The sequence below is a fragment of the Somniosus microcephalus genome, chromosome 6 (assembly GCF_052327205.1).
Source record: "Somniosus microcephalus isolate GS21.2 chromosome 6, FLI_Smic_1.0, whole genome shotgun sequence".
NCBI classification, from domain to species: Eukaryota; Metazoa; Chordata; class Chondrichthyes; order Squaliformes; family Somniosidae; genus Somniosus; species Somniosus microcephalus.
The window spans coordinates 191,999,758-192,018,252 of NC_140992.1; the positions used below are offsets into that span (position 1 = coordinate 191,999,758).

The window sequence follows — 18,495 nt, forward strand, 5'->3', positions numbered from 1 at the left end:
ATTCTTTGAATAAAATAGTTTCTCCTGAATTCCCTATTGGATTTATCAGTGACTATCTTATATTTATGGCCTCCTATCACAGACCTTCCCTTTTGTTCTTTCCTCCCCTCCCCCCTTTCCCTGCCCCTGCACTTGCTTAAAATCTGGTTCATCTCTGACTTTTTCCAGTTCTGATGAAAGGCTATCGACCTGAAACGTTAACTCTGTTTCTCTCGCCACAGAAGCTGCCTGACCTGCTGAATATTTCCAGCATTTTCTGTTTTTAGTACAGATCTCTAGCATCCGGAGTATTTTGCTTTTGTATTTATATTTATGGCCCTTAGTTTTGGTCTCCTCCACAAGTGGAAACATCTTCTCTGCATCTACCCTATCAAACCCATTCAAATACCTCTATCAGGTCATCCCTCAGCCTTCTGTTTTCTAGAGGGAAGAGCCCCAGCCTCTTCAATCTTTCCTCAGTTCTGGTATCATCCTTGTAAATCTTTTTTGCACCTTCTCCAGTGCCTCTATATCCTTTTTTATAATATGGATACCAGAATTGTACACAGTACTCCAAGTGTGGTCTAACCAAGGTTCTATACAAGTTTAACATAACTTCTCTGTTTTTCAATTCTATCCCTCTAGAAATAAACCCCAGTGCTTTGTTTGCTTTTTTTATGGTTTTATGAACCTGCATTGCTACTTTTAGTGATTTGTATATCTGTACCCCTAGATCCCTTTGCTCCTCTTACCCCATTTAGATCTTATTTTCCAAGGAGTAAGTGGCCTCCTTATTCTTCCTATCCAAAATGCTATGCCTCATACTTACCTATATTGAAATTAATTTGCCAATTATATGCCCATTCTGCAAGTTTATTAACGCCTTCTTGTATTTTGTCACAGTCTTCCTCAGTATTAACTATGCCCCCCAATTTGGTGTCATCCGCAAATTTTGAAATTGTACTTCCGATTCCCAAATTTAAATCATTTTATGTAAATGGTGAACAACAGTAGTCCCAGCAGGGATCCTTGTGGTACAAGTGAAAGGAGCTCATGGACTTCTTTGTCACTAAGATTGAAATCATCTGATCAGCTGCCTCTGCCACTTCCCTCCCTTCCCCTAGCCCATCGGGCTAAACTTCCTCTAAGGTTCCCCCCTGCCCTAGCCCTGAACTCACATCTTTCTCTAGTTGCTCTCCTATCTCCCCTCATGCCCTCTCTGAGCTCATCTTGTCAATGAGACCCACTTCATACTCCCTCGACCCTATTCCCATTAAACTATTGACCACCCAACTTCTCTTCTTGGCTCCCATGATAGCTGATATTGTTAACAGTGTTCTCTCTCAGGTACTGTCCCCTCTCCTTCAAATCTGACGTCATCACCCCCTCCTCAAAAAAACCCTTGACCCCTCCGCCCTTGAAAACTACCGCCCCATCTCCAACCTCCCTTTTCTCTCTAAAGTCCTTGAACTTGTTGTCGCCTCCCAAATCCGTGCCCATCTATCGCGGAACTCCATGTTTGAATCCCTCCAATTAGATTTCCGCCCTGCCACAGTACCGAAACAGCTCCTATTAAAGTCCCAAATGACATCCTATGTGACGGTGACAAAGGTAAACTATACCTCTTCGTCCTTCTCGACCTGCCTGCAGCAATGGCTTCTCTTCCCGCTCCCGCACCGTTACCTCTGGTGTCCCCCAAGGATCTATCCTTGGCCCCCTCCTATTTCATATCTACATGCTGCCCCTTGGCGACATCGACCGAAAACACAGCTTCAGTTTCCACATGTACGCCAACGACACCCACCACCTTCACCACCACATCTCTCGACCCCTCCACTGGATCTAAATTGTCAGAGTGTTTGTCCGACACCCAGTACTAGATGAGCAGAAATTTCCTCCAACTAAGTATTGGGAAGACCGAAGCCATTGTCTTCGGTCCCCTCCACAAACTCTATTCTCCAGCTAACGATCTATTCCTCTCCCTGCCAACTGTCTTAGGCTGAACCAGACTGATCGCAACCTTCCGACCACATATCCGATGAGCTTCCAACCACATATCCGCACCATCGCTAAGACCGTCTATTTCCACCTCCGGAACATTGCCCGACTCCACCCCTGGCTCAGCTCATCTGCTGCTTAAACCCTCATCCATGCCTTTGTTACCTCTACACTTGACTATTCCAACACACTCCTGGCCAGCCTCCCACGTTCTACTCTCCGTAAATGTGAGGTCATCCAAAACTCTGCTGTCCATGTCCTAATTCACACCAAGTCCCATTCACCCATCACCCCTGTGCTCGGTGACCTACATTGGCTCCCGGTTAAGCAACACTTCAATTTTAAAATTCGCATCTTTGTTTTCAAATCCCTCCATGGCATCGCTCCTCCCTATCTCTGTAATCTCCTCCAGCCCCACAACCCTCCGAGATATCTGCGCTCCTCTAATTCTGGCCTCTTGAGCATCCCCGATTTTAATTGCTCCATCATTGGTGGCCGTGCCTTCAGCTGCCTAGGCACTAAGCTCTGGAATTCCCTCCCTAAACCCCTCTGCCTCTCTACTCCTTTAAGATGCTCCTTAAAACCTACTTCCTTGACTAATCTGCCCTAATATCTCCTTATGTAGCTCATTGTCAAATTTTGTTTTATAACGCCCCTGTGAAGCGTCTTGGGACATTTTACTACGTTAAAGGCGCTAAATAAATACAAGTTGTTGTTGTTGCTGAATATCACTTCCCACCTTTTGCCAACCTGAGTAACTACCTTTAACCTTTACTCTCGGTTTTCTATACCACAAGCTTCATGCACAGCATTAAAGTCCAATGCCAGCAATATTTTTCAAACCATATCAGACATAGGAAGTAATCTGATGACAATGACTGTGTTACCTGGAGTTATAACCATCGTACTCAACAGCTCCAGTAAATTCTTTAATGCACATTCTTTCTTGGAGTTTACTGCTCCCTGAATATTTATACTGAATAATGAGTCTTCCTGCATATAACTATTGACCAATCAGTGTTTATTAATGTTGTATAGTGGTTCCCTGTATATCAACAGTATAGAGAGAGTCTATCAGTTAATGATAATATTGTATAAAGACTAACAGTGTATAATACTTTACAGAGCCTATCACTGCACAATAATCACACCCTACAGTCAGTCTCAATGCATTAAACAGTGCAATGTCAATGGATGTCAGTACTACTGTTCAGTTAAGACAAGTGTATAAGTAGCATACAGTGAACCTCGGTGCATAATAAGGTGCAGTCTAACTATGCTTGGTAACACTTGTGCATACTAATAATGTAGAGTATCATTGACCGTAAATGAATGGACTCAATAAGTTAAATAGCCTTTTCTCTTCCAAAGCTTTATATTCTCATGCTTGGGTCCATCCATGCATATTGATATGAAGTCAATCCATGCATATTAATACTGGACAACGAGTACATCCATGCATTTTAACACTGTAAGTTTATTTGCAAACTTTATTACTGGACAGTGAGTACACCCATGCAACCTAATACTGCAAATTAATCAGTGCACTTTAGTACTGGACAATGAGTCTATGCATGCATCTTAATGTTATAAATGTATTTGCTCACTTTATTACCGGACAGTACATCCATGCAACTTAATACTATAAATTTATTAGGACACTTTAATATTGAATAATGAGACTATGCATGTATATTAATGATGAAGTACAGTGAGACTATCATTCATATTAGTACCAGTCAATGAATCTATTCATACATATCAGTGTTGTAGAATGAGTAAATCCATGCATATTAATACATTACAGTTTATTAGCATATTTTAATATTCAACAATGAGTCTAGATATGTATATTCTGTACAATGAGTCAAACCATTCATATTCACACTGGACAGTGAGTAAACCATCCATATTAATACTGTACAGAGTTACTTACCACACTAATACTGGACAATAAGCCTATGCATGGATATTAACGCTGTACAATTAGTCAAGCCATTAATATTAACACTGAACAACGACTAAAACATGCATATTAATGGTGTACAATTTATTAGCATGGTTTAATACTGGCCAATTAGTCCAACCATGCATATTAATACTATATAGAAATGTCAGTGTGTATCAATACTGTCTTTCCCGGTGCCTGTTAACACTGTACAGTGAGATCAGCAACAGCTCATACGAAGGTGCATCTGTCTGTATGAGTACTGTAGCAGCTGTACATGCATCGACGCGACTTGCAGATTGACTCCAACCGGAGTCTGGATGTCTTCTTTACCTCTGCGCTAAAGTTGTCCTGCTCAGCCCAGCTAAGAATGGCGCAAAGCCCGAGAATGAGAATGGGCACTGTCCAGCCCCGGGTCCAGTGCACCTTCCCGGCCATTTCCTAGCGATGTGCTTTGGCTCTGCCGCCCGAGCCCGGGTGATCCCTTTTTCTCCTCTCTCTCTCTCTCCCCCCCGTTCTATGATCAAACTGAACTGACCGAGAAAATCAGCGCCCTCTACAGTCTGACACCAACGAGACCATAATTGCTTGCAGCCGAGGGGACTGTTTCAAATTTGTCTCTTGCCCGTAGTCTAATTATCAGTCTTCATCGCCCCACTTCCTCTCCCATTTGCAATTAAAGTAGGCCGCTATGCTATGTCTATACTCGGCCTCCACCTGCGTTCTTCATTCCCACAGTATTAAAAAGAGCAACTCCTACCCTCCTTTTTGCTTTCCTTCATTTTTTTTCTAAGGGGGAAAAATTCGGTGGCACCCCCTTTGGGGCACTAACGTCGCGGCTAGCGCCCCTACTAAATTCAGTAGTAGCGCCCCAAGCTGGAGGCGGGGCGCTACTGGAAGTGCTCCCCCTCCTTCTTGGGGCGCTACCAGTGAATTTTGCGGCTCTACATGCAACAGCACCAAGTAATTGCAGGCCTTCTTCCCCTGATTAAAGGGGAGGGTCCTAGCGCTGCGTGCACCAGGGCCCTGTTGGACCACTGGGGAGCAGGGTGCCGGGAAAACAGCCCGGCGATTGCGCCGCCACCCCGAAGATAAAAGGGAAAGGAGGCAGGTGTTGGCAGTCGGCCAAAGAAAAATGGCCGCCCAACACCTGCCCTTTAAGTAGCGCCACCACGGCTGCAAAAACGCCACCCTGACCCTGTCGGGCATATCATCTGGCGATAGGTCAGGGGGTGCAGCCCAAGGTTGTGGCCAGGGTGTGAGTGGGATGCTGCGCACGGTGATGACATCATCGCCGGCGGCGCAGCACCACGGGGCACTGCCAGCTGCCGCCGTCGCTAACCTCCTGCTGAATTTCGTGGGAGGCGTTAGCAGTGCCACGCCAGGGCACTCAGGGCTTTGTGCCCGGGCACTAACGGGAGGCGCAAAGCAACCCAATTTTTCCCCCTAAGTCTCTTGAATACTCTGAAATCACAATCAAAATTTTTCCATAATATTTCCCAGTATGCTACAATTTTTGTAACACATACATAAAATCATATTGATACCTATACACATTCATACACAAACACACACACATATACACAGATACATATATAAACACATTGCAGTATTTCGTACAGTATTCATATGCATGAAAAGACTCATCTACAGTATTACATACACACACATATACACCTACACATATACAGTCACAAAGACACATGGTGACATGTACGCAGAACTGTCAACATGGAAAGAATCCTGGGGGTGATTTGTGATCGCCAACCATATATCAGAAAGTATCACCTCACAACAAAAAGATAAACATGGTTAAAGTGGTATAACAACAGAAAATGCTGGAAATACTCAGCAGGTCAGGCAGCATCTGTGGAGAGAGAAACAGAGTTAACATTTCAGGTCGATAACCTTTCATCAGAATGAAACATTAACTCTGTTTCTCTTTCCTTTTTTAAGTCTCTTTACTAGTTGGCTTGCCTGGCTGTGGGTTTTTGGAGTGTTTCCTCTTGCAGCATTGATAAGATCTAAAATTTTAATAGAAGACTTTCACTACAACTATGAATGCTGGGATAACCCATATCCATAGCATCCTCTGAGTTTTTCTTCTTTTCCAGTGAAATAAAAATAAAAGTACCAGAAATTCCTGGCACAGTCCCTGCACACCCAAGATTACTAATCTTGAGGTGGAAGTGGGGCGAGATCACAATCTCACCCTCAAGTGTCCCACCAAATGTGGAGAAGTTGGTCAGCTGGAGCATATACACACAAACTAAGACAGAATTACTAACGATGATGTTAAAGAATGTGCAGCTGCCATGCTGGATCCAGCAGTGTGAAGTTCCCAGGAGCCTGCAGATGTTCAATATTACTAATGGTTAATAAATAAGAAGAGCACTTGGCAGAGCAAACAGGGGTGAAGCTTCCAACCGCTCCCTATTAGGATATCCTGCAGCGCCACTTGCAGGAGAACCAGTGACTCACAGCAGCTGCACAGTATCTGCGATCCACAGAATGTACAACTAACAAGCAGAGCAGTCAACATTGGACAAATCCTAGCTTTCCGATTTGCAGTCGCGAGCTGTATACCTGAGGTATCCTCTCATGCTAAAACATAAATATGGTTGAAAGCACTAAGCTGCATCTTTCACAAAGACCACAAACACAGCCAAATGACATTAGCGTATTGTACGCAACTCATCAAGGCTTCTTCAGCAACACCTCCCAAACCCGTGACCTCTACCACCTAGAAGGACAAGGGCAGCAGGTGCATGGGAACACCACCACCTCCAAGTTCCCATCCAAGTCACACACACCATCCTGACTTAGAGGTATATCGCCGATCCTTCATCATCGCTGGGTCAAAATCCTGGCACTCCCTACTTAACAGCACTGTGGGAGTACCTTCACCACATGGACTGCAGCAGTTCAAGAAGGTGGCTCACCACCACCTTTCTCAAGGGCAATTAGGGATGGGCAATAAATGCTGGCCTTGCCAGTGACACACACATCCCAGGAACAAATTTAAAAAAACTCCCCTCTTTCTCTTTTTACTCCCCTCTTTCCCTTTATACTGACTGTGGTATTTGTGCTGTTTTCTTGCCTTCTCTCATTACAGATCAAGATAAAGCAAAATACAGCTATAGGGACAGGGCTATCTAACTATTTACAGCAACAGTGAATGCTCTAGGAACAGGAGTAGGCTATTCAGCCCCTTGAGCCTGTTCTGCCATTCAGTTAGATCATGGCTCTCTACTAAAACTACGAATGCTACCTGGATGCTCAAACTAGGATGGTTCCCGTTTCAATTTCTAGTCTGCACGTATCTCAGCTAATGCGGTAGAAAGGACGCTACAATTGGCCTCAGCATCTCCTGGGATAGGGAGAAGCAAATTAGCCAGGGTTCCATTTCCTATCAACCCTTCTGGAACTGCACATCTATGGATATAAGATGAAGAAAGAAAAAGGTTTGACTGTGGTGGAATAGCTTGCCAAGGCTCACACATGAATATTAGCCACTTGGGCAGCACTGCAGCAACTGTTATATAGGAAAATGTGGCAGCCATTTTGTGCACAACAAGATCCTACAAATAGCAATGAGATGAATGATTAATTAACCAATCAATTTTTGGTGGTTTTGTTTGAGGGATCAATGTTGCCCAGGACATCAGGAAAATTTCCTGCTCTTCTTCAAACGATATCAAAGGATCTTTCACGTCCACAGATGTAAACAACTGGTATTTAACCTTTTCTAATTGTCAACAACAACAGTGGCCTAGAAATTTGATTTGCAGGCTGGTACAAACTGGGGACAGGCAATGATCCCTGCGCCTGAACGAGTAGGCACGAGGCGCATCTGATATTGGGGCGCATGCCTCATTAAATTAGGCCAGCGAAGAGGATTGCAATTTCAGGCTGCTGCATCGCCAGCAGTGGCCTCAGGTAAGTGCTTAAAGGGGAAGGCGATCGGAAGAGTGGACAATCGGGAAGGGGTTGATCGGGTGAGGAGGCCTATCAGGATGGGGGGGGGGGCGGCGACCGGGAGACTGGGTGGTGACCGGGAGAGGGTGGGGGGCAACCGGCAGAGGTGTCAAAGCAGCAATCGATGGCCAGCAGTAGCCCATGATTCTGGTTTCCGCCAATGTTACGGCGGTGGAGAAGGAGAAGCCCCAAAGAAATACTTAGCATAGCTTTTGAATATATTATAATTATTGTTTTATATATAATGTTCCCCATCACTAATATATGCAATTTTGCATTGATGGGGTATCTGCATCTAGCTATCTGCATAGCCTCAGACAAGACCTCTGGATTGTAAGCCTGATACTGACATTAATGCCATTTTGATCATTTCCTAGTTGAATCAAAGAGCAAGTGTTTCTTAAAAGCAGATCCAAAACAAATGCTGCCAATCACTTTATCAAGCTGTGAGCAAGATAGCAGGTGTGCTACAAACACATACCTGTTTTGCTTGGCATGAAGCCAATTTGTGTGTCTTGTCTTTACGTTGCATCATGAACACTGGTGCATGTCTACAATTTTGGAATAGCAGTGCCAAAGACCAGTACAAAATTGCTAAGGTGGACCAATATTGGGTCCATTTTGCTTCACGCTGTCTTTCAGATGAGACATTAAACTCTCTCAGGTGGATGTGAAAGATCCCATGGCATTATTTCGAAGAAGAGCAGGGGAATTCTCCCCGGTGTCCTGGCCAATATTTATCGCTCAAACGACGTCACTAAAACAGATTATCTGGTCATTACCTCAATGCTGTTTGTGGACGCTTTCTGTGTGCAAATTGGCTGCCGTGTTTCCTACATTACAATAATGACTACACTTCAAAAGTATTTAATTGGCAGTAAAGTGCTTTGGGACGTTCTGAGGTTATGAAAGACGCTATATAAAGGCAAGTTCTTTCTTTTCACATTAGTGGCAGCTTAATTGCCACCAGTGCAATTACTACTTTTAAACTTCCTTTTTGAAACAGTTTTTAAAATTTCAAAGTGCAGCATGTGACCTTTCATTATTTTCTGACTCAATAGAACATGAGTCCTGAAGCCATCACACTGTGCGCCATCCAAGTATTTGTGCACACACATAGCTCTGCCCTGCCCCACTCCATAATGATGAAAGCAGGAAGTGTAACTGTTGCTAAAGTGCTGTTGCTTGTCAGCACTATATATAGAAATGGTGAAGAAAGGGGGAAGTCCAGGACTTCAGCCTCAAGTCAGTCTTTCATCAGCCTAATTTCACACAGTGCTGAGCTATCACAAGACTCACACACACATCCCTATAAGAATGAGATCAACAAAACGTGGACAGGACAGCAATTAATTCAGGATTAATTCTTACAAAGTCAAACACTAGAGGTTTATGAATCATTGACAATCATTATGAGGGAATCATTGGACACTAGGGAGGTACTGTAGGAATTAACGAATTCCTACGAATAACGGAGATCAACGCAAGAGAACAATTAAACAGGTCTTTACTCAACGGAGATGCCACGAGGACTGCCTGGGCAGCCCCGTGGTTTGCGACGTGACGTCATCACGTTTTCCCGTGTTTTCCCGCGCTCTTAAAGGGGCCACGCCCCGTACATGCAAACTCTATATACAAAACACAGTAATGTCTAACACAATGGTACAGGTTTAGGCTGGTGTTAGAACATCGTTAAAAAGAATTATATACAGTTAGCCAGAGTCATTCAGTGGTTCTGCCACAGTACTAGAGTTTAGGAATAGGCTAGAGTTTAGAAATGTGGGTGGAGCAAAACAGACTCAGGCAATTACAATCTCATTAACCCTATTTTCATTCCGTGTAAAATAATGCAATCGATTATCAAAAGTAACCTTGAGAATCATCTCTACAATAGCAACCTAATAAACAACAGTCAGCACGGAATCAGAAAGGGAAGATCCTGCCTGACCAACCTCCTTGAATTCTTTGCGGAAGTGACAACCCAAATGGACGGTGGAAAGCCCTGTGGCCTGGTGTACCTCGACTTCCAAAAGGCTTCTGACAAAGTTCCACACAAAAGGCTATCAGTTAAATTCAAAACTGTAGGGATCTAGGGTGAACCCTGAGAATAGAAAATAAATTGGCTGAAGGGTAGAAAACAATGAGTACTCATTAGAGGAGTGATGTTGGGGTGGGGGAGGTAGTGAGTGGGGTGCCCTAGAGCTTCACTTTCTGTTATTAATGTTTTTTAATCTATTTCTGAAGAAAATGACATATGATCCAAGATCTGCAGGATGGAAGTGAGGACTGGGGATATCTGCAAATTCAAAATATCCCTGTGAACTAGTGTGTGCTGGGTTTAGTGCTAGGGTATAGTTTCTGGCGAGGATGAATAAACCAGCTTTGATTTTCTCAATGTTGCATTGGAAAAAGTTTTGGCTCATCCATGACTTTATGTCAGACATATAGAAAAAGTGGGAAAGGACAGGAAAAGAGAGACACAGGCAGACAGAAAGTGTTTTTCTGACACTACTTTCATACCGCAAATGTATATTAGAAATTCAAGCAGTTTCTAAAAAATGTATTTAAATGGGCAGAAAGTAATGCACAGCGTGCCCCGAAATTTCTAATTTATGCTCGTAGCAGGTGAGACTCTCCACCAGAAGCACAAAGTTGGAAATTACCATTATAATATGCAAAGGAAGAGTGTGGAGAAAGATGGTGAGGTAAAAATGTGAAAAGGGGGATAGAGATATGAAGGAAGATTTTCTATTAAAATTTTAAACGTTTTCTAGAGTTTGTTGCATCTGCAATATAAGTGTGGATGTGCACCTGCTCTACCTCACCACCACGTCTCTCGACCCCTCCACTGTCTCTAAATTGTCAGACTACTTGTCCGACATCCAGTACTGGATGAACAGAAATTTCCTCCAACTAAGTATTGGGAAGACTGACACCATTGTCTTTGGTCCCTGCCACAAACTCTGTTCCCTAGTCACCAACTCCATCCCTCTCCCTGGCAACTGCCTGAGACTGAACCAGACTGTTCGCAACCTTAGTGTCATATTTGACCCTGAGATAAGCTTCTGACCACATCTCCGCACCATCACTATTTCCATCTCCAAACATCACTCGAATCCGCACCTGACTCAGCTCATCTGCTTCTGAAACCCTTATCCATGCCTTTGTTACCTCTAGACTTGACTATTCCAACAAACTCCTGGCCGGCCTCCCACGTTCTACCCTCTGTAAATGTGAGGTCATTCAAAACTCAGCTGCCCGTGTCCTAACTCGCACCAAGTCCCGTTCGCCCATCACCCCTGTGCTCGCTGACCTACAATGGCTCCTGGTTAAGCAACGCCTCGATTTTAAAATTCTCATCTTGTTTTCAAATCCCTCCATGGCCTCACCCCTCCCTATCTCTATAATCTCCTCCAGTCCCACAACCCTCCAAGATATCTGTGTTCCTCTAATTCCAGCCCCTTGAGCATCCCCTATTTTAATCACTCCACCATTGGTGGCCATGCCTTCAGCTGCCAAGGCCCTAAGCTCTGGAATTCCATCCCTAAACCTCTCCGCCTCTCTACCTCTCTTTCCTCCTTTAAGACGCTCCTTGAAACCTACCTCTCATCTGCCCTAATACAGGAAACTTTGGTTTATCCGGAGGTTATATGTCTGGAATACTCGATCTAACGGCAAAAATCAGGAGCCGTTTTCTATATGTTTTTTTAGTTCTCGTTGCTTTTTTTTCCCCCAGTCAAGCACTGCAAGGTCTGTAGCTATAGCAACAGCTTCAGCTACAGACGCTTGCAGCTGCAGCCGACTGTTTTGAAGCTGTTGCTAAGCAACAGGGTTTGTTGATTCACACGGAGCTTCTCAGTTCCGTATGTTTAAACATTAACTCTGGTATGTCCGGCACTTATGATGTTACGGCACCAGCTCGGTCCCATCAGTGCCGGATATCAGAAAGTTTCCTGTATCTCTTTATGTGGCTCAATGTCAAATTTTGTTTTATAATGCTCCTGTGAAGCGCCTTGGTACGTTTTACTACGTTAAAGGCGCTATATAAATACAAGTTGTTGTTACATAGATGTGTGAATAAGTTTGTGAGCATGCTCACGTACATGCATATGCACATGCACAGATATATGCACTGAGTCATGAATCTGGGTTAAAAGTTGAGTGGAAAGACTGAGCTATTGCACAGTACTTGAGTAATTTTATCTGTGGTTGCTGCTGAAGTGAGAAGGTTGTTACATATTCAAATTAAACCATATGATCTCATTGTGACTAAAATGTCCTTTGATTTAAGGAATTGGGTTGACACTGCCCATACACATTTTAAACTGGCTGCAAATGGAGACCAATCCCAAAATAATATGATGGACATAGACCTTTGTACCAAAAGTGTACGGTCAATATTTGTAATAAAACTGCACGATGCTGCTCCCAAGACATTTTGCATTCATCAACTTGAGGGCAATTAGTGTTAGGGAATGGAGCACTTTCAATTTCAGGAACCCATGTCTCAACATCAAGCACTCCCAAGTCAGGTATAGCACAATTGAATGTAAAGTAATGCTCTCTCTAATCTGTCCCAGCCAGAGCAAGATTAAGAATTCTTGGGTCCTTGGGAACCAAGAACATCAGTGCCCATTGCACCCCTCACACAACTCCCAGCCCCAATCCAATAAAACACAAACGTGTAGTAAAATGCACACTACATCTTCTATATATATAAAACAGTATGGCCTAGAAATTGAGTTTTGGCTTAGCCAGGGCTTTAGCGCCGGAAGTTAGTGCCGGCGCTAAGTCCCCCTGCGCGCGCCAAAAATTCAGCAGGGCCGCGCCCAAACGGCTGCCGACGCTACTGAAGGGTCTTTGCGGCGGTAAATCGGCGCTAACTGCCGTTTCGCGCCGCAATTCCGGCGCTGCGGCACCCGATGCGGTGCGGCAGGCTCGGGAAGTGCAGGCCTCCTCCTTCCCTTAAGGAGGAGCTGCCTGCACCCGATCGCGGCCCGCGAAAATCTTTTAAAAAATGAGCCCGGCACCTCGGACAAGTGCCGGGCTTGCTTCTGTTCCGGGGGGGGGGGGGGAAGTCCGGGGAGGGAGCTGCGGCCAGGCGGCCGGCGGGAAAGCGGCCGGCCGCCGCGGGGCCTTTAATGCACCGGCGCAAAGACTCGTAAGACTCTGTTGCCAGAGTCTTAGTTGCGGCTGTCACGGGCGAGGCGGCCGCAACTGAATTTCGGCGCTGGGGCCCGTCGGCATGGCAACCGGGACGCTGCGCACACCGATGACGTCATCGGTGCCGGCGCAGCGCTACCGGTCTACCGCGGCGTAAGGGCCCCAGGCAATTTCGGCGCCGGCGCCAAATGCAGCGCTAGGCCCTCTAGCGCCGCAAAATCGGCGCTAAGGGCACTCAATTTCTAGGCCTATATGTCTCTGTCTGTCTTTCTGTCTCTCTGTCCGGCTATACAATCAAAAGTTATAGAGCGTACCTACACGTGTGTTACATCAAAAGAAAGCTTACGATTCCAGAACGGTTGTAAGCGTATTTACGTTTCGGTGAGACAAAAATTGTGCACGCGGTATCCAAAAACCGTTCAAAATTCCGCTCATTATCTGCTCATTAGCATTGAGTGACGTCGAGGTCGACCAATCGTATGGTCGAGCGACCCGACAGTCGACCAATCGCTGCGTGGCGGGGGCGGGTTCCTGGCGCGTGCGGGCGGGCCCTCCTAGAGTCGAGTGACGGGACGATTGACCAATCCTACGCTTCGATGACCTGACGGTCGACCAATCGGTGCGTGTGTGGGCGGGCCTTATCGTTCTGAACCGAGGTGAGTCGCCGCCATCTTGATTCCAAACTTTTCATTTCTTTTTCCCGCTTCCTGCGTCTTAAAAAAAAAAGTTGTTTTTAAAACACATATTGTTTTTAAAAAAAGTTAATTACTTTCTAAATCTTTTATCTAATCTCATTAATTTTCCTACCTTTCCCCGTTTTTGCAGGTAGGCCTCGAAGCCTGGGCGTCTGTTGCCAGCCATGCTGGACCCTAGGCAATTGTTTTGTGGCACGCTCCTCCCACACCTCACCCCCCACCCCCCCCGCTGGGCCCGATTCCAAACCAGCGGCCAGCCATCTTGGTAAAGGCTGGCTGGGCTCACTGCAAGCTCCTCACGCTTGCGCTGCACAGCGCACGCGCACCTCCACACAGAGCGTGGCCAGAGGGAAGCGAGCAAGTTAGCGGGGGGGGCGGGGCTCGGGAGCGGAGAGGGTTACCCCGGCAACCGGGCTCGCCAGCCGCAATCGGCCGTCTCAAGCCGCTCAGGCCCAGGCCCGGTCCCCGGAGATCAGGAGGCGAAGAGGGGAGGAGGGTTACCAAGGCAACCGGGCCCGGCCAGCCGCAATCGGCCATCTCAAGCCGCCTCAGGCCCGGCCTCGGGAGGGCGGGGCTTGGGCTGACCGGGGCGCTGCGCTCGGCGTGTCAGTGCGTGGGGCAGCACGGAGCTCAGCGGAGCCATCACCGGCAGAGGGGAGAGGGTCTGCTGGCTCCCCCCTCCCTTTCTCCCCCCTCCTTCCCCCACCCCTCCCCTCCTCTCCCCCTCCCTCTCCCCCCCTCTCCCCTTCCCTTCCCCCCTCCTCCCTTCCTCCCCCCTCCCCCCTCCCTCCTCCCCCTCCCCCCCTCCCTCCTCCCCCTCCCCTTTCCTCCCCCTCCCCTTTCCCCTCCCTCTCCCCTCCCGCCCTCCCCCTCCCCTTTCCTCCCCTTCCCTTCTCCCCTTTCCCCTCCCCCTTCCCCCCCTCCCCCTTCCCCCTTTCCCTCCTCCCCCCCTTTCCCCCCTCCCCCCTTTCCCCCCTCCCCCCACCTTCCTTCCCCCCTCCCCCCTTCCCTCCCCCCTTCCCCCCTCCCCCCTTCCCTCCCCTCTCCCTCCCCCTCCCCCCTTCCCTCCCCTCTCCCTCCCCCCTCCCCCCCTTCCCTCCCCTCTCCCCTCCCCCCTTCCCTCCCCCCTCCCCCCTTACCTCCCACACCCTCCCCTCCCCCCCCGCTTCCCTCCCCCCTCCCCCTCCCCTCCCCTTTCCCCCCCTTCCCCCCTCCCCCTCCCCTTCCCCTCTCCCCTCCCCTTTCCCCCATCCCCTCCCCCTCCCCTTTCTCCCCTCCCCCTCCCCTTTCCCCCTCCCCTCCCCCCCTCCCCTCCCCCTCCCCTCCCCTTTCCCCCCTCCCCTCCTTTCCCCCTCCCCTCCCCTTTCCCCCCCACCTTCGCCCCCCCTTCCCCCCAGTCGCGCGCTCTCTTCCCCCCAGTCACTCCCTCTCTTCCCCCCAGTCACGCTCTCTCTTCCCCCCAGTCGCGCTCTCTCTTTCCCCCCAGTCGCTCTCTCTCTCTCTCTCTTCCAACAACAACGTGCCCTCAAAAATCCCTCGGCACCGCCGGGCACTTCAGCTAGTTAATAATAAAGCAAAGCATATTACAATATACTACGCTTAAATTAAACTGATCCACTGGCTGTATGCAGTTTTTCTGTGTTATGGTAAATTTTAACAAGTGCCCCATATTTGGCTGGGATCCCTGAGAACAGGCCCCATCGGCCCCTGCATTAATCCACCCCCAGCACCAACAATATACCCCACCCCCATCCTAAGAAGAGCATCCCTTACTCACAAGTGTGGTATTGTTTCCAGTTCCCACACCAACCATCCTCAGGCCTGTCTGAGTGAAATTGCCAATCTGTGCTGAATTAAGGACAGTATTATGCTCTAGGTAGTAGGAACAGGACTAAGACTGCCCAAATTAATTTATATTAGGACCCTTACACCCAGAAATCATCTTGTTAGTCTGGGTTAGATTTCAACCCAGCTCTCAAAGGTAACATAGTGGTTATGCTACTGGACTAGTAATCCAGTGACCTTGGACTAATAATCCAACAGACGTGGGTCCAAATCCCACCACTGCATCCGGGGAATTTAAATTAAATAAACCTGGAATAAAAAGCTAGTATCAGTAATGGTGACCATGACCATGAAACTATCGTAAAAACCCATCTGGTTCACTAATGCCCTTTAGGGAAGGAAATCTGCCATCCTTACTTGGTCTGGCCTATATGTGACTCCAGACTCACAGCAATGTGGTTGACTCTTAACTGCCCTCTGAAATGGCCCAGCAAGCTACTCAGTTGTAACAAACCTCTACAAAAAACAGTAAGAATAACAACAACGGACCACCCGGCATTGACCTAGACACCGGCTTCGGAAATGACAACGGTCAAACCAGCAAAGTCCTCCTCACTAACATCTGGGGACTTGTGCCAAAATTGGGAGAGCTGTCCCACAGACTAATCAAGCAACAGCCTGACAGTCATACTCACCGAATCATACCTTTCAGCCAATGTCCCAGACTCCTCCATCGCCATCCCTGGGTATATCCTGTCCCACCGGGGGATGATTGCACAGTGTTCAGTTCCATTCGTAACTCCTCAGATAATGAAGCAGTCCATGCCCGAATGCAGCAAGACTGGGACGACATTCAGACTTGGGCTGATAAGTGGCAAGTAACATTCGTGCCAGGCAATGACTATCTCCAACAAGCGAGAGTCTAACCACCGCCCCTTGACATTCAACGGCATTACCATTGCCGAATCCCCCACCATCAACATCCTGTGGTTCACCATTGACCAGAAATTTAACTGGACCAGCCACATAAATACTGTGGCAACAAGAGCAGGTCAGAGGCTGGGTATTCTGCGGCGAGTGTCTCACCTCCTGACTCCTCAAAGCCCTTCCACCATCTACAAGGCACAAGTATGGAGTGTGATAGAATACTCTGGATGAATGCAGTCTCAAGAAGCTCAACACCATCCAGAACAAAGCAGCCTGCTTGATTCACACCCCATCCACCACCTTAAATATTCACTCCCTCGATCACCAGTGCATCGTGGCAGTAGTGTGTACCATTTACAAGATGCACTGCAGCAACTTGCTAGGGATTCTTCGACAGCTCCTCCCAAACCCGTGACCTCTGCCACCTAGAAGGACAAGGGCAGCAGGCACATGCGAACACCATCACCTCCAAGTTCACTTCCAAGTCAAACACCATCCTGACTTGGAAATATATCACCATTCCTTCATCGTCGCTGAGACAAAATCCTGGAACTCCCTCCCTAACAGCACTATGGGAGTACCTTCACCACATGGACTGCAGCGGTTCACGAAGGTGGCTCACCACCACCTGCTCAAAGGCAATTAGGGATGAGCAATAAATGCTGACCTTGCCAGTGACGCCCACATCCCAGGAACGAATTTTAAAAACAGTGAAAGCCCAGTGTCTAAACCACTGCACCATCCAGTTTCCCCCCCTGCCCTTCACTCACCATGAATGTATATATTTTAAAAAATATAAATAATAAATCTTTTGAGCAGAACTAATACTTAGTAACTTCTTAATGCTATCAAGATTCATATGGTCTCTGATCATGCCTGATTGACAGTTTTATATTGGAACTTGCCTGGACACTGCATGGAACTGTACCTGTCTGGCACTTTGCCTTGAAACCTGCTGATAAGTCATAGAAGAGCCTGGTAATGCTCCAAAATCTCAGGGCTCAATGGCCCTTGCTGGGAGGGTCTGATAATGTTCTGTTACCTCAGAATTTGGTCCATTAGGAGTCTAGTAATGTTTTATTGCCTCAGGATTCACCAGCCCATATTGGGAGTATCTGGAAGTGATTTGTTACCTCAAGACTCACTGGCCTATGCTGCACTTGGTGTTCCAAAATAACCACACCTGCCCCCCTCATAAATATCAAAATTCTGTAATATTAATACCCTTCAATGAATTGACTTCAACAAATTAGTCCCCATAAATACATTTTACCTTTATTTTGCTCTCTCATATATACCTTAAAATAGTTGTTCCCTGATAAATCCCCTGAGATTTACATTCAATAAGTTAACCGAATGAAACTATCTCCATAAATAATGTTCACTCTGCTAAGCCTACTCCACCCTAAAGCCTCTTGGTCACGTTCTTTCAATAAACGACTCAGCTAACTGCATTCCTAACATTTAATTCGGTATAGCGAATTAAATCAAATTTCAAATCACCAATTCCCCCTATCATCAATTAATTATTTAATAAATTAACCATTAGATAGCTGGCAGTTCTGAGGAAAGCCCTGTCTTCCTGGAGTAAACTATTTTCTTTTTCTTCTAGCACACACATTGTAATGCTGGGAATAAGATTAATAATATGGTAAATACTAAAAGAATGGTACTAAAGCTACTGAGACATCTGGGCTCAATTTTTGAGTGTACTATATTAACTTTAAACTACTAAAAATAACATTTTAAATAGAAGTAAAAAAAAATACAGTTTATTTCTGCTTATTCTATCATTCCTATTTTCCCTATACTCTCCCTTCCACTTTCATGTAACTTTATTTCTACTTTGAGCGAGATATCCATTTTTCGCTAACTTATTTCTATTTACCTATTTGTTTGTCTTCCACTGTCTATTATGGGGGTGGGAGCAATGTTAGAAAAACTATCTTTTCTTTAGCTAAATGCTGGCTTTTAAAGAATCAGAGGTATGCTTAGTTGGGTCTCTCAGGTTCCAATGTGAAT

General features: G+C 46.5%; 1 protein-coding gene across 1 annotated transcript in view; it reads right to left on the bottom strand.

Annotated features, from left to right (window-relative positions):
* The window catches only part of LOC147116286 (matrix metalloproteinase-15-like), a 100,185-nt gene extending 95,727 nt beyond the window's left edge, over nucleotides 1–4,458 (bottom strand). The window contains exon 1 of the mRNA XM_085991116.1: nucleotides 4,259–4,458. Within this exon, the coding sequence (XP_085847242.1) occupies nucleotides 4,259–4,363 (105 nt within the window). The 5' untranslated portion in view covers nucleotides 4,364–4,458. The remainder of the gene's footprint in view (nucleotides 1–4,258) is intronic.
* Between the last annotated feature and the right edge of the window lie 14,037 nt (nucleotides 4,459–18,495).